The sequence below is a fragment of the Malurus melanocephalus genome, unplaced genomic scaffold (assembly GCF_030028575.1).
Source record: "Malurus melanocephalus ecotype Western Australia unplaced genomic scaffold, MMel_1.1 scaffold_382, whole genome shotgun sequence".
Taxonomy (NCBI): Eukaryota; Metazoa; Chordata; class Aves; order Passeriformes; family Maluridae; genus Malurus; species Malurus melanocephalus.
The window spans coordinates 315,466-329,201 of record NW_026623614.1 but is presented as its reverse complement, the minus strand read 5'-3'; the positions used below and the strand labels follow the sequence as shown (position 1 = coordinate 329,201).

Sequence of the window (13,736 nt, the reverse complement as noted above, 5' to 3'; positions counted from 1 at the left end):
AGCCAGACTGTTGTACACGTACTGCAYCAAGCATTGCTCATCTCCACAGCGGAAAACTAACACCCCACTTCCTGAGGCAAGGCAAAAAGCGAGAATAAACACAAAAATGTGGTTCCTGCTTGTAAACAGGGCGCTGGCAGTGCTGTGTGCAGCCCCACGGACGCGGGGCTGAGACGCCCTCTCCGGGTGTGCGCTGTCCTTGGCCCCCGCTCTGCCGCAATCGGAAAAGCAGCGACTGTTCTGCTCCTCTTCCAGCAGCACAGGCTTGGAGCTGGAGGGGAGAGCGTGGAAAATTCCTTCCCCTTCTCCTCAAATGTAGAGGRAAAAGCAGAATGCATGGAGATAGCAGCCGAGCACCCCCCGGCAGCACCGCTGGGAGTGGGGATGTGCACACGGGCTGTGCTCGTGCTGACGGCTTTTGGGCTCGTGCCGACGTTTATAAATATCAGAGGTGACTTGTCTCGAGTTCCCTGCGTGTGCCAAGGCAGTTAGCACACGGCAGCCRCTGTCAGTCAGCAGGACAGCGTGGATTTGCTCCTGACCCAATTTCACATGGGCATGATCGACACCCAGGGCAGAGGGTGTTTGCTTGGGCGAGTTGTTGGCTCTTTGRTAGTGGGGTTGGTGTGCCCTCGGTCCTTTGGGACCTTTCACCCTCCCTTGGCCRCATCCCCTGGGAGCGTTCCCGTCCCACCCATTCTTCATCCTTCATGTGGCTCGTATCCTCTGCCCTGAGACACCAGCAGCAGAAAAGAGTTAATAAAACCAACGTGTAAGTGAAAATTGAAAAGCTCTATATCTTCCCCCCTTTCTTCCCCCCCGTTTTTTTTCTTTTGCTGGGATGTTGGTAGCATTTTGATTTAATAGTTGGCCAAACACAAGGGTCTATTTTATTCAGAGTTTACAGGCCTCAGGGCTGTTATTCCTCCAAATTTAATAGCATTGAAATTGCAGGGTTGGCGATAATTTGCCTATCACTTTCTGCTCTCCCATTGATGTTTATTGTCAGCGGGATGGAATCTCAATCCGATTCACTTAGATAACATGTCTGTTAAACATTTAGATAATTGTGCCATCATTAACTTGTCACATTATTTTAGAGATTCAAAACAGTCGTGCAGTACAAGCGGAGGTACAAAGGGAGAAAAATCTGGCGTGTGAGAGCAGGAACCCAGGAGTGGTGGAAGGATTTCCCCATGCTGGGTCCCATGGCAAGTGTTGCTCGATGGCCACACAGAGATTTTAAATTTTTTTAATTGTTTTTGTCTAATATGCCAGAGTTGTCCGTGTTTTTCCATGGAAGAGCATCCCAGCAACCCCGTCACTGGCTTGGGTTTGCCAAGGGGTGCGTGGGASCCTGGAGGAGGTGGAGGGGGCATTGCACCAGAGCTGCACTGTCACACGGGCACATGCCACCCCTGTTCTTGGCAAATGTACATCGGGTCTAATTTATTTCGTATTTGTCATATCTCCTTGTGTCTGCTTGGCTTYCTCTGCCCCAAAAATGGTTCCAGCCCAAAAACTGGCAGCAATGCTGCAGATGAATGGCACGCTGCTTCTCCCAGTGTGAAAATGAGGCATTTTGAGCAAGTGGAACATAGCACATGAGTTTGATGATGTGAGCCATAAATCACMTTGAAACGTGAATCCTGTTTGCCTCACACTCAGCGTGGCACTGCGATTTATGGTCAGGCCAGTGCTCTGCTGGGATGCTGGCATGACTCTGCTGTGGCTGGGCTTGTCTCAGTGGTGCCACTGCCATGTGTAATGTCCCTGCTCCAGCACCAGATTTGGGAGATGCTGTTTGTGGCTTGTCCTGCTGCATCCTCCTCGACAGCTTGGTCAGAGCAGTGCCTGGCTYGAGCAGCTGGCACATTTCCTTACCAAAACCAACCTGGCATCTACCTGGGCTTCCTGTGACTTTCTCTTACCATTTCACAGGACTCAGGAGGGTTTTCTAGAGCAGCCCAAGGAGGCTTCAGGGGGAAATACCTCTGGATGATGCTCTTCTCTATAGCTGGAGGGGATAACGCACTGTAGTGTTAAGTATGCTCAGGGTAATTATCCCTCCTGTGCTCACCTCGGCTGCGCAGCCCCAGCTGGGGGAGGGAGCWCCATCGATGCTGTTCTGGGATGGACAGTCCATGCTGAGCAGATTTTCTGGTGGGTTTTGGACGCTCAGGTGCCAGCCCAGCTCACAGAGGGTCTGGGGCAGCGGGTCCTAAGGGCGCAGCACAGAGCCCCTTTGTCTGACAGTAATGTCCTGTGACAGCGCTTGAAATYTGAGTCCTGGCGTGCATTCCTGCACGGGAATCTCCCTGCCTCCCAAACCACGGCTGCTTCTGCCACCTTGACAGCAAATGGCAGCCAGAATTCCCCGTGCTCCRAGGTGCACCCATGGGGAAGTGTGTKGTGATGAGGCCAGGGGTTGTGCAAGCTGGTGGATTCACCAAAACAAGSGAGGGAACGTGGCAGAGCCATGCAGCCGCCATGGCATCGGGGCCAATGGCCCGCCTTTAATTTTCCTGTGCAAATACTATTTAAACGCGATGAGAAAAGCCCTCTCGCTAAGCTACGGAGAAATCTTTCTTGTCCTTTAATTCTAGATGAAGGGGATTAGTGTGAACATATTTAACCTCTGACCCGTGGACAAAAGCATTATCAAATTTAGTTGCCAAGTGGTTCCCCATTTAACCAAACCAGTGCGGTATCACAGCAAGTTTTCTCCCTTCCCTCCCTTGAAAGGTTTTACATCCTTTGTTGCCCTGAAGCACCAGAGGGACTGGGCAGCTTTCCTGTGCTGGCACTCCTGTGCTGCTCAGAGCCCCAGAAGGAACACACCATGACATGGCATTCACTGCTACAGCCTGCAAAGGCTTCAGAAAGCCAGCCCCAAAAAAAGCCAAGCCTTCTGTGGATGGGGCTGGTTTGTCCCTGTTTCTGCATGGCCAGCTCAGCGCTGTGGTGGCACCGAGGATGCTTGGCTGTCCCTCCAGAGCACAGAGAGCACAGAGAGTGTCCCTGTCACCCTTTAGTCCGGAGCACGAGGGATCAGCCTTGGCCAGCTTGAGGATGCTCGGCATTTCCATGCTGAGCTTTATAAAAGAGGGATGAAACGCGGTGTGAGAGGGGCCGGGGTCCCTGGTCCAGCRCAGGAATGCCGAGAGGGGCCTCCCGTCGGAGCCGGTGTCCGTTTACAGTGCATCTCTCATAAACCCGGCGGCGGGGGCGAGGGCAGGGGGACCGGCCCTCCTGGTATGTGATTGATTATCTGGTATTTATGCCATTGAGGACTTTTCAGCGGCTCGGGGTCAGGGGGTCATCTCATGTGTCTTGCTGCAAATCCGCTTCCTTTTGTACAGTGCGGGCTGGGTGAGCAGACACACAAAAACAGCTTTTTCTTTTCCTTGGGAAAAAGGGGAGGGGGGCGGGCTGGTGTCAATGAATTTTTTTTTTCAGCCTTTCCTGAATAGTGTCCTTTTTAATTCCAAAGAACTTTTAATTAAAAGTAGCAGGAAAGTTCATCTCGACAAGGTTTAACTTACCTTAGCAGTTACTTTTGTCCCCCRGGATTCGCGTCTCCCCGCTTTACAAAAACCCCCCAAGAACTGGGGGCCAGGCTGCTCTCGGTGCCACTCCACATCTCCCCAGCTTTGCCGAGGGGGCCTTTTCATCTTTTCTCTTTTTTTAATGACAGGGGTGCAGGAATAATAAGCAGATGCTGCGAGTCCCGGCTTTGTGCCTGACGGCAGCCGGTCACTCCACCAGCAAGGCTCTGTCGGGCAGAGCCTCAGCCCCAAAAGGGTCATTTTGTTGGGTGTGATGTGAGCCAGGGCTTCACAACAGCTCCACGGGACTGGAGGATGCCAGAATGGTGCCATCCTGGCCACGAGAGATGCACGAGTGGAGTGGCCTGGCAGTGGCAGGTGCTGCTTGGGATAATGGCAGTGGTGATGGTGACAGTGGTCTCCTCACCAAAGCTCTTTGTTGGGAGATGGAGCAGTTTCAGCTGAACTATGGTTCAGAAGCARTGGGGGAAATATGCTGGGTTTTCAGCAGAAAGTCAAATTGTTTTYTCAGCTGGTTTCAGTCCAAATTCCAACTGGGAAGAGGAAATCTGGGAAGCGGGTGCGGTGATGATGAGTAAATGTAGATGACAGTTTCCCATCCGATGCAGTGGCCAGAAGTGCTGCCATGATTTGCTCTGGTTGCCCCAGAGAAACTGGTCCTCAGGGAGGTCAGGGGCAGTCCTGCAATGCTCAGCTTCCTTGGGAAAGTCAGTGATGAACGTGGCATTCTCCAGGATGGGATCAGCCGGGGGAAAGCAGCACATGAGGGAGGTGCTGTCATTGATGCTTCAGGAAGGGGAGGAAAGCCTGCTCAGGCTCTGTCAGTGCAGACTGGGCTGATGCTGAGCATGTCGCTCCCTTCCAAAGCCTGGGGACCACGTTCAGGGAGCAGACAGGGAGCAGAGYCAGCTCTTTCCAGTGCTGGAAGAAGGGGTCAGGCATGCAGTGCTCCATGGTGCTTGTTCTGGGGACAGGGGTGGGTCTGGACTGTGCTGCCCTCGAGGAGCAKCCCTTGCAGGCCAGGAGCTGCCACATCCTTTGGATTGCATCTCCAAGGTGGGCTCAGCATCCTGCTCTGTCCCCTGTGGCAGCTGATCCCACTCACCCCCAAAAACACATTTCCAGTCCCACTGAACGCCTCCTTTGGGCCCACAGCAGCCACAGCAGAGCTGCACCAGCGTGGGTCCAGCTGCCGCCGTGATTGACGCAAAGCCAGTCTATAAATAAAGTCTTTCTCTCTTCTCATAAAGACTTTGCGGTTTAGTTTGCTTTCAAGGTCAAGATCAGACCTTTCTAAATAAACACATATCAAAGGATCATTAGCGGAGCAGCACTGTTAAATTGAGATATTAACTTCTGTCAGCCGCGCGTTTCCTTTTTGTTCTGTAACTCGCGACTGCGGCGGGTTTTTATTATTTTGGCCCTAGGCGGTAGCATCTGGCTTCTGTAGAGACTGTAAAAATTAAAAAGCAACACAAATCATTGCAAGAGAAAAGCAGTAAATTCAATGATAAGAATTTAAAATTAAAATGTTTCGGCGCTTTTATATCGTGCAAAACATGAAACGAATGAGTTGTGTGCCTGTTGCCATAAAGCCGCTGCCGCTGAGCGTTGTTGGGTTCCTTCATTCCCTGCACGCGTCCTCGTAATCGCTCAGGAAATGTGGGGAGGGAAGGTGATGGTGGTGATGGCAGTGGTGACAGTGATGGAGATGGAGGGAAGGCACAAGGTGCCACTGCCTGGGCATGGGGGAGCCACGGGCCCCCAAAAGGAAACGAGAAGGGGATGCTCTTGTCCCACCCCACTGGAAGGAAGATGGGAAGGTAAAGCTGCAAGAGTGTGACTGATGAGCCAGATCATCAGGATATGGGATCACATTGTCCCCCAGGTCCAGATGGCCCCTGGAGTAAATCACCCCCACCAGGCATGAGGAGCTGCAGCTCAGGACCTGACCCCACTGCTCAGGCTTTGGGRCATTCCAGTCACCCTCCAGTGCATCCTGCCCTGGGCAACTGGGACAGCAGGAGCATGACTGGGTGGGGAGCAGCCCTTTGCATCGCTGCAGGAGGAGAAAACGATGCATTTCGGTTTGGGGGATTTGTTAATCCCCTGTAACTGCAAGGTCAGTGTCATACAGCTGCTCTGAAATGCCACAGTTTTCCTCAGTTTGTGACAGGGCGAGTTGGCACGGGGGCACCAGGCAGTGCCAGAAGCTTGYTCTGCCTTCCTGCAGGCGGAGTGACCACATCCAGCCCAGGAGGAAAACCAGCAGGAGCAGGAGAGCRGGCAGTGCCGGCTGCTTTTTAAGAATTAATTTCCCATAGTCGGTTAAAGTTGGGAAGAAAGCTGTGCCATCTCTAGGTAAATAATAATAATCAAGCAAATGCCCCCTTGGGAGAAGTTGCCTTCTGAAAAGATGTTAATTAGTGCAGAAGCCGAGCTGTGGAGTCCGGAGAAAGCCTTTGAAACTGGGATGATTTGGTGACTCTGGCACAAAATGCACACATGTCCTGTGTTTATCGTACAGGGGTTTTCCCTGCTTTCTCCACTGAACCATGAGGGCTGTAGGGCTGTTGGGAATGCCACCATCACCCCTCAACAGCACCGCAGTGGGGGTGGGCAGCAAACACTGCCTTGGCACGACACCCCTACAAACTCAAACATCCAGGCAGGTGTCGTGTCCCARCAGCATCATTCAGGGAGGGCTCCTTTGCACCTGCCCACAGGTGTATTTAGGTGCTGCCACCAAAAACACCACTTTGGGTTTCATAAAATCCCAAAAATGCCGACATTGAAACTGGATTAATCTTTTTACCCTGCACATGCATCCATCACTGTCCTGGGGCAAACTCAGCCTCAGTGCTGGTGCTACACCAGCGTTCCCAGCCCCGTGCTGGTGCTCTCTCTTCTGCCTGTCCTTCACCACCATCTTCCCCCTCGGCTCAATGACAGCAGGATGTGCTCAGTGTCTCTCGAGAGTTTTGCTGRGCTGGGCACCTTCAGGCTGTGCCCTGGTTTGGCCCTGGGGCTGTGACAGGGGTGCCCCAGGCAATGCCCCGTGTGTGGGCAGGGCTGGAAAGGAGGGTGCTCTGGCACACTGTGGCTGCCATTGCCTTCCTCCCCGTGCTGTTCTTCCTCACGCTAGGGCCTGCAGCAGGAGCAAGCAGTGTTGGCTGCGAGGTGGAGGCTGATAGGGAGCCCTTGAACATGCTGGCAAAAATCATCAGAYGTCCCTGAAATCTCAGATCAGGAGAGCCAACAGCCCTCGGGCTCCTGCTTTGCATGGCCAGGGCTTTTTGGAGCCATTCACCTTCACTGTGAGGACAGCAGCAGTGTCCGCTCACCTCTGGCACATGCACATGTGAGAGATGATGTTAAACRTGAAGAGTGAAGGAGGAGGGAGACCCTGAATCAGCAGGACACAAGTCGAGGGTTTGGGGGTTTTGGGGTGTTTGCAGTGAGGGTCTGTCAGCATCCTCTGAAGTGAGCACGGTCACACCCGTGATGATGCTGGAGCCTTCCCAGAGTGTCCCTCCACAGCCTTTATTCCGTGTTCCTGATTATTGCAGCAGTGGATGGATCTCCTCAGTTTTTGGGTCTGAKAACAGAGCTCTGAGGACACAGAGGAAAGGATGGCAGCATTGTGAGGGGACTCATGAGTTTGGTTGGCACATCCCAACGTCAGCAGCTCGTGCTGGGGACTGCAGCCCCGTGCTGCCACCGTGCYGGGGCTCAGCAGGGATGGCTTCCCCAGCAGGGTGGCACTGCTCCCCTTTGTCACAGGAATGCCCAAGTCACTCCCCAGGGCAGATCTGGGCTCGGTGGGGCTGCGGGGGCTCTGGGGGGGTTTCAGGCTGGCACATGCATGCGTGGTCTAGCACGGGGGGAAAAACTTGAAGTCAAATGTCTGAAAGTCAGATCCCTTTTTAGTATGAATTTGCTGTATCTCATTCTGAGCACTAATTCCAATTTAATTGCAAGTGGCCTGAAGCCTCTTCAATAGGAGTAACAAATGGTTTGATTTTGTAAACTTCATCAGACTGCATTTTAAATGCGACACACTAGCCCGGCTCGAATGCCAATGAAGCACTGAAGTAGCTCTCTGTTTACTAATTATCCGTTTTTACTTCAAGCCACGCTGGCTGGCTTGTCTGATTAAATCGGATTTGTGGGATAGAGAACAGCTAGCAGAGTTTTCTCTATAGTAAACGAGATTGAAACTATGGCCCGCCTGGCTGCACACTGTAAATTATATTTCCTTTTAAAGGGGACGTGTCGCCTTTCTCCTGTGGTGCACCTCCCGCATCCAGAACTCCACCAGAGCCCGTGCTGAGGGACACCCACCCCGGGCTGCCTCCCTCYCTCACCCAAAGCCACAGCAGTTTTCAGTTCCATTGCTGCTCTGGCACAGGCAGCGGGCAGGAGGCGGTGCCACGWTCAGCACACGGTGCTGCACATCCCTCGGCTGGGGTGCACTGTCAAACGTTGCATCTCGCTTGTCATCACGTCTCTGGTGATTTGTGATCACGCTGCTGGAGAACAGAGATGTGGATCCCCAGGCTTGCAGCCGTAGGGTTTTCCCTCHCTCCAGCAAGCATGCGTCCCCTAAAAATCAGTTTTGGTGCAACCTTCTATTAAAAAAGGTCCTGCAAGATGTGGCCAACACGCTTACCCAAAGAGCAGCTAAGGCCTAAATCACTGCAGCATCCCCCTTGGAGCCCTGTGGCAGTGCCAGCAGCTGGGACTGGATGTCACTGGTGGCACAGAGCTGCTGGCACAGCACTGCCTGATGGGGACACAGCACTGGGGACAGTGGGCAAAGGTGGCAGCTGAGCAGAGCAGGGGCTGCGCTTAAACCTCCCCACTTGCCAAGACTTCAGTTCTGCGAGCTTGACCTACGCCGCCCCCTCCCTTGGTATCTATCTTTGTGCCCGGGGGCTTTTTATATTTTAATTTGCTTTTGAACGTCCTGCAAAATTAATGGTGCGCTTGGGGCCATTGTGCGGTGTACAGTAGAGGGAAGGGCTGTCGGCGCCCGCCGAGAGTCACTGCGTTTCCCGGGGAATGAATTGCTTGCCCGCCTTCACCCCTTTTAATTGTTGACAGTAAAAAGCGTTTAAATGCTGCTTAATTTGTAATCATCTTCCCGCAAAAAGGGAAGAAACCATTAAAATGTCAGGGAATTGAATAAATCCGTCCCTCACCGATTTGGGGCGGCAGCATTTCTTTATCAGGAGTGATTTTTCTTCCGATGGCTGAGGGCTGGCTYGGGGCTTCTGTGGCTGGAGCCCAGAGATGCAGGACAAGGGCTGAGTCCCGTGTCACTCAGAGTGGCACTCTCTCAAGAGTTTTGCTATTTTTTCCCTCTCCATCCTCTCTCCAAAGGTGTGACATAGTTGACACGTAGATTAAAAACAAACGAAGCCACTTGTCGGCCGGCAGTGGGATGGTACCGATCAGAGCCAGTGCAGTGCCCGCCGCGCCCTTGGCTGCTGGAGAGCATCATCTGTGGAGCACCAGGACTGGGAACGAGCCGTGCCCGAGCTCCGTGCTCMATTCCAGCCTGGGCTCTGTGCTGGGTGCAGGGCATCTCCCCCATCCTCCACTCTGCACCCGCTGGTGTCAGCCTTTGTGTCGGGCGGTGCTCCTCTCTCAGAACACAAACCGGCCCCCGGTGCCTCCGAACGGCCGTTCACAGTCACCTCCCCGCTCCGGTGTTTATTTGTGATGCGTTATCGGGCGGGGAGCAGGAAGGAAAAGCTGCCTTTGGCAGGTCCCGGGAAGCGGCACCGGGGGATGCCGGCTCCGGTAACCGGCCCCGTCCCCCGTGCGTGTGCGAGGCGGCTCATCCCCATCGCTGCGCCTGCTGCAGTCAGAACATTTTTTTTTTTCAAGCGGGGGCCAATTAGTTTCACAAATGAGGGCCCTACGGTGCCAGGGAGGATTTGTTACGGCCCTGCGCGCCAGCCCGGCGGCATTGTCCTGCCCTCCGCCCCCACGGGAGCCCATTGTCCCCGGCCCCAGCAGGGGCTGCTGGCGGCAGATTTATCGGGGCCGGCGTCCCGCGGGCCGGGGCCTCCGCTCCGCAGCTGGCCACGGCGCTGGGGCTCAGCCCCGGGGACCTTTGACCCGTCCTGCTGTCACCGCCGGGGCCGCCGAGGGCCGCGGGGCCACATACCTCTTGGGATTTGCTTCGCACTGCCCGTTCGGGGCTGCATGCTTTTTTTTAAATTTTTTTTTTGTCTCGGGAGCGTTTTGTCCGCAGCTGCGTGGGGGGCACATGAACCTGCACCCCCCCAGGATAAATCCCTGCGGAGGAAGAAAGGCAGCTCCCATGCAGGGCCACCTCTCTTGCTCTTTTATTCCTGTTTCACTGGGGGTTTTGTCMGATTTCGGAGCATTTTTGGGTAGCCCAGTGTGAGGCTGGGACTGAACGTCCCCCCAGAAAGCTCCTGCATCCCCAGCAGGGCAGTGCTGGGTGCACCAGGCTGTCACCCCTGGGTGGATGGGAGCCCAGTGGCCGAGCAGGGGATGGTGTGACAGAGCAGGGGATGGTGTGAGCCAAGCAGGGGATGGTGTGACAGAGCAGGGGATGGTGTGACAGAGCAGGGGATGGTGTGACAGAGCAGGGGATGGTGTGACAGAGCAGGGGATGGTGTGACAGAGCAGGGGATGGTGTGACAGAGCAGGGGATGGTGTGACAGAGCAGGGGACAGTGTGAGCAGAGCAGGTGACGGTGTGAATCTGGGATTGCTCTCCAGGATTGTGTGTGGTTCCCATCTGGAGGTACAGGTCTGCCCAGAGCATCCTTCCCTGGCACTGCCACACACCAGGCAGGACGGTGATGCTGGCAGTGCCACTGCCTGTCCTGTCCCTGCCCCGTGCTCCTGGTGGTSTCCCTGGGGTTGTTTTTGGCACTGTGGCAAGCAGCCATCCACCCGTGCTGTTCCTGAAGGCTGCATGGATCCACTGGTTACCTTGAACATCTTGTGCTGCTAATGAATTGCTAATACAATTTTCTAGCTAATTTTATTTCCATAGTCCTCACATTTAAATGTCTCCAAAAAGCGAGCGTTTATTTGCTTAATCTCCCTGCGTAATACAATTTGCAGTGACTCACAGTTCTGAACAATCAGCTATGCATAAGTGAAAACAAACTGTTTAGTGGCACAGAGGTCTGAGATGTTTGTGGACGGGATACGAGCACCTGGGTTGGGGTTTGGTCCTGCTGTGTTCCTGCAGCTGGGTACCCATGAGCAATGGGATGGAGCTCGGAGCTCACACAGCACAAGGGATGGGCATATCACCCTCACATCCTGACCCAGGGCAGCTTTGTGGTGCTTTTGGGGGTCCCCTTCCCCCTGAGCATCGCGAGGTGTGAGCTCAGCAGCTCTCAGAGGTGTGTGGGGTGCAGTGATCACCCAACAGCTGCATCCCTGCTGCTGTGTGGGAGCGGGGATCTGCACAAGCGGGGTGATGGGGCATGGCACACAGCGGGGTGAAGGGACACAGCGGGGTGAAGGGACACGGGGTGAAGGGACACTGCACACAGCGGGGTGAAGGGACACGGGGCTGGGGTTCCCGGGTGCCAGGCCGTGCCCCAGCAGAGTCTCTCCCTCTCTGCAGGTACAGACATGGCTGTGTTCTGCCTGCTGTGCGGTAAGCGGTTCCAGACGCAGAGCGCCCTGCAGCAGCACATGGAGGTGCACGCCGGGGTGCGCAGTTACATCTGCAGCGAGTGCAACCGCACCTTCCCCAGCCACACCGCGCTCAAGAGGCACCTGCGCTCCCACACAGGTACGGGGGCACCGCGCGGGCACTCGGGGCTGGGCAGCGGGACACGCTCCRTCCCCTGCGGGGAAAAGAAATAGGGGAAAAAGGGTGAATTGTGTTAAAGGTGTGGAGGTGAGTGAAATGGCTCGGTTTTGAAAAACAAAACAGAAAAAGGATCCGGTGTGAGGTGGCACGTGACCTTCTTAGGGGGTGTGCGATCATATCCGCCTCATCAGCTTAGGGCAGTAGATGCACATAATCAGCTGGTGCTCAGCCCTAATGGGATTAGGGCGACCTGCGCTACGTGGAGCTGCTGCTGCCGTGGCCCCACTGGGCAGGGTTTGGCTGCACGGTGGCCGGGCGGGAGAGCTCGGCTTGGCCGCCTTACGCCGTGTCCTCAAAGCGCCCGCGCCGTGTCCTCAGCTCCTCCCTCGGCATCCCTGGGCAGCTCCGTGGTCCCGGCCACGCCATCAGCACCGTCCCTCGGGGCCAGGCACAAAACACCCCTGAAAGAGCTGATTCTTGGGGATGAGCAGGGCTGTGCAGGATCACAGACAGTGCCACAGCTCTTCACAGCCACCTGGGAAGCATTCYCCACCATCCTTTACCCACACGAGTGGAACGCTCATGCACCCTTCCTGGCAGCACTGCTGTTGCTGTCAAGGAACTGTGTCAGGCTGTGTCGAGCCCCTTTTTTCTCTTTTCAGGCAGGGGGCACACACAGAATCTCCACAAGGGATGYAAAGGTGGCTGCTGGTGGCTGTGCACGTGGTGCCATGGAGGGTCGCTTTGTCTGCCCTGTGCCAGAGCTGCCAGACCCACACGTGGGCTGGGAGTGCTGATGTGGAAATGGGAATCCTGTGTCCATGATAAGCATGTTAATGCTGAGYGCTGGAGCTATTTATAGGCAGTAATCCGATGACCTGGGCTGCGGGTCGGGCTGCGCGTGTCCCATCCCAACCTCTGCTGCTTTAGTAGCTCCTGGCTGTGAACAAACACCGGGATCATCGGCACTTCAGGGGCATTGAATCATGCCGTGTGCCATTCTGCACGGCTGCAGGACGCTTCTCCCRGGGCCAGGGTGCTCTGCGGGCCCAGGCTCCCCTGAAAAGTGGGCGGGTGAAAACGCTGGCTGCCTCTGGCTGYAGAATTGCTGTCTTTGTAGGATCAAAAGCCAAAGTGACAGTTTGGAACTGGGCATGGGGACAGGAAAGTCAACAGCACCCCACAGGCACGGCCTGCATCGCCTTTGGAGGGGGCTCCAAAGTCCATCCCGAGCATCCTCCTCCCCTCAGGTGCCCAGGCAGCAGCTGTGGAGGGGCCGGGGCTGCAGGGCTGGGCTGCGGCAAACAGGGAGAGAGTAAAATATCATTTTAAAGAGGAAGCGAAAGCTCAGGCATGTGAGTATATAACGAGAAGGACAATTTATGCCCAGGCACGAGTGCAGTTTGACACGGGGATAATGAAAAAACGTAGGTCATTGTGGATGACTTAAGCCTTCACAGCTGAAGAAAATGTATGAAATGCGGGGAACATTACACGCTTGGCAGCTCCGCACATCTGCAGCAGGACAAGTGAAATACAGTTCGCCATTCTTTACCATAAACTGTGCTTGTAGGATATGCAGCACAGAGAAATTGTAATTACAGTGACAAGACAAATCAGTAATATTTAAATATTCATGAACAAAGTCTCGGACGATCAATCTATCTTTATTGTCCTTGCCTTCGCGGCTGTAATAAATAAGTAGCTGGAGCCCTCACCTTTCCTTCAAATCATTCTGCCTTTGGTGCTGAACCAGAGTTCATTTATCAGCCGCCTGGTCTGGAGCGTGGGAGATGCCCAGGGCTGGSTCTGTGCCGGTGCTGCTGGGTGAAAAAGCTGGAAATTGGTGGCAGGAGGGTTGCAGCACCCTCCAGTCTCTCTGCCACGCCACAGACCTGAGCATCCCCTGTGCACGGGCATGAAGGGATCAGCACATTGCACGGGGAGACAGGGATGCTCTGGGTGCCCAGGTAAAAGGCTGGGGAGCTGTTTTTGCTGTGGCAGCCCTGACCCACTCTCGTGCTTGCAGGTGACCACCCCTACGAGTGCGAGTTCTGCGGCAGCTGCTTCCGGGACGAGAGCACCCTGAAGGGCCACAAGCGCATCCACACCGGCGAAAAGCCCTACGAGTGCAACGGCTGCGGCAAAAAGTTCAGCCTCAAGCACCAGCTGGAGACCCACTACCGGGTGCACACAGGTATGTGCTGGGCTGTCTGCGGTCAGGCTGCCAGTGCCAGACCTGYCCCAGCAGAAATGCTGGCAGTGTGCCCAGGGCAGCAGCCAGGGAGGGGTAAAGAACCTCTGGATGCGCCAGCACATACCCTGTAAACAGGGGATCAATAGTGCATC

At 54.9% G+C, this 13,736-nt stretch overlaps 1 protein-coding gene across 3 annotated transcripts in view; it reads left to right on the top strand.

The window, feature by feature from the left end:
- Nucleotides 1-13,736, top strand: part of ZBTB16 (zinc finger and BTB domain containing 16) — a 56,775-nt gene that overhangs the window by 39,881 nt on the left and 3,158 nt on the right. For all 3 annotated transcript variants that reach the window (XM_057379011.1, XM_057379009.1, XM_057379010.1), the window contains exons 5-6: nucleotides 11,196-11,366; nucleotides 13,417-13,584. In XM_057379011.1, the coding sequence (XP_057234994.1) occupies nucleotides 11,196-11,366; nucleotides 13,417-13,584 (339 nt within the window). The remainder of the gene's footprint in view (nucleotides 1-11,195; nucleotides 11,367-13,416; nucleotides 13,585-13,736) is intronic.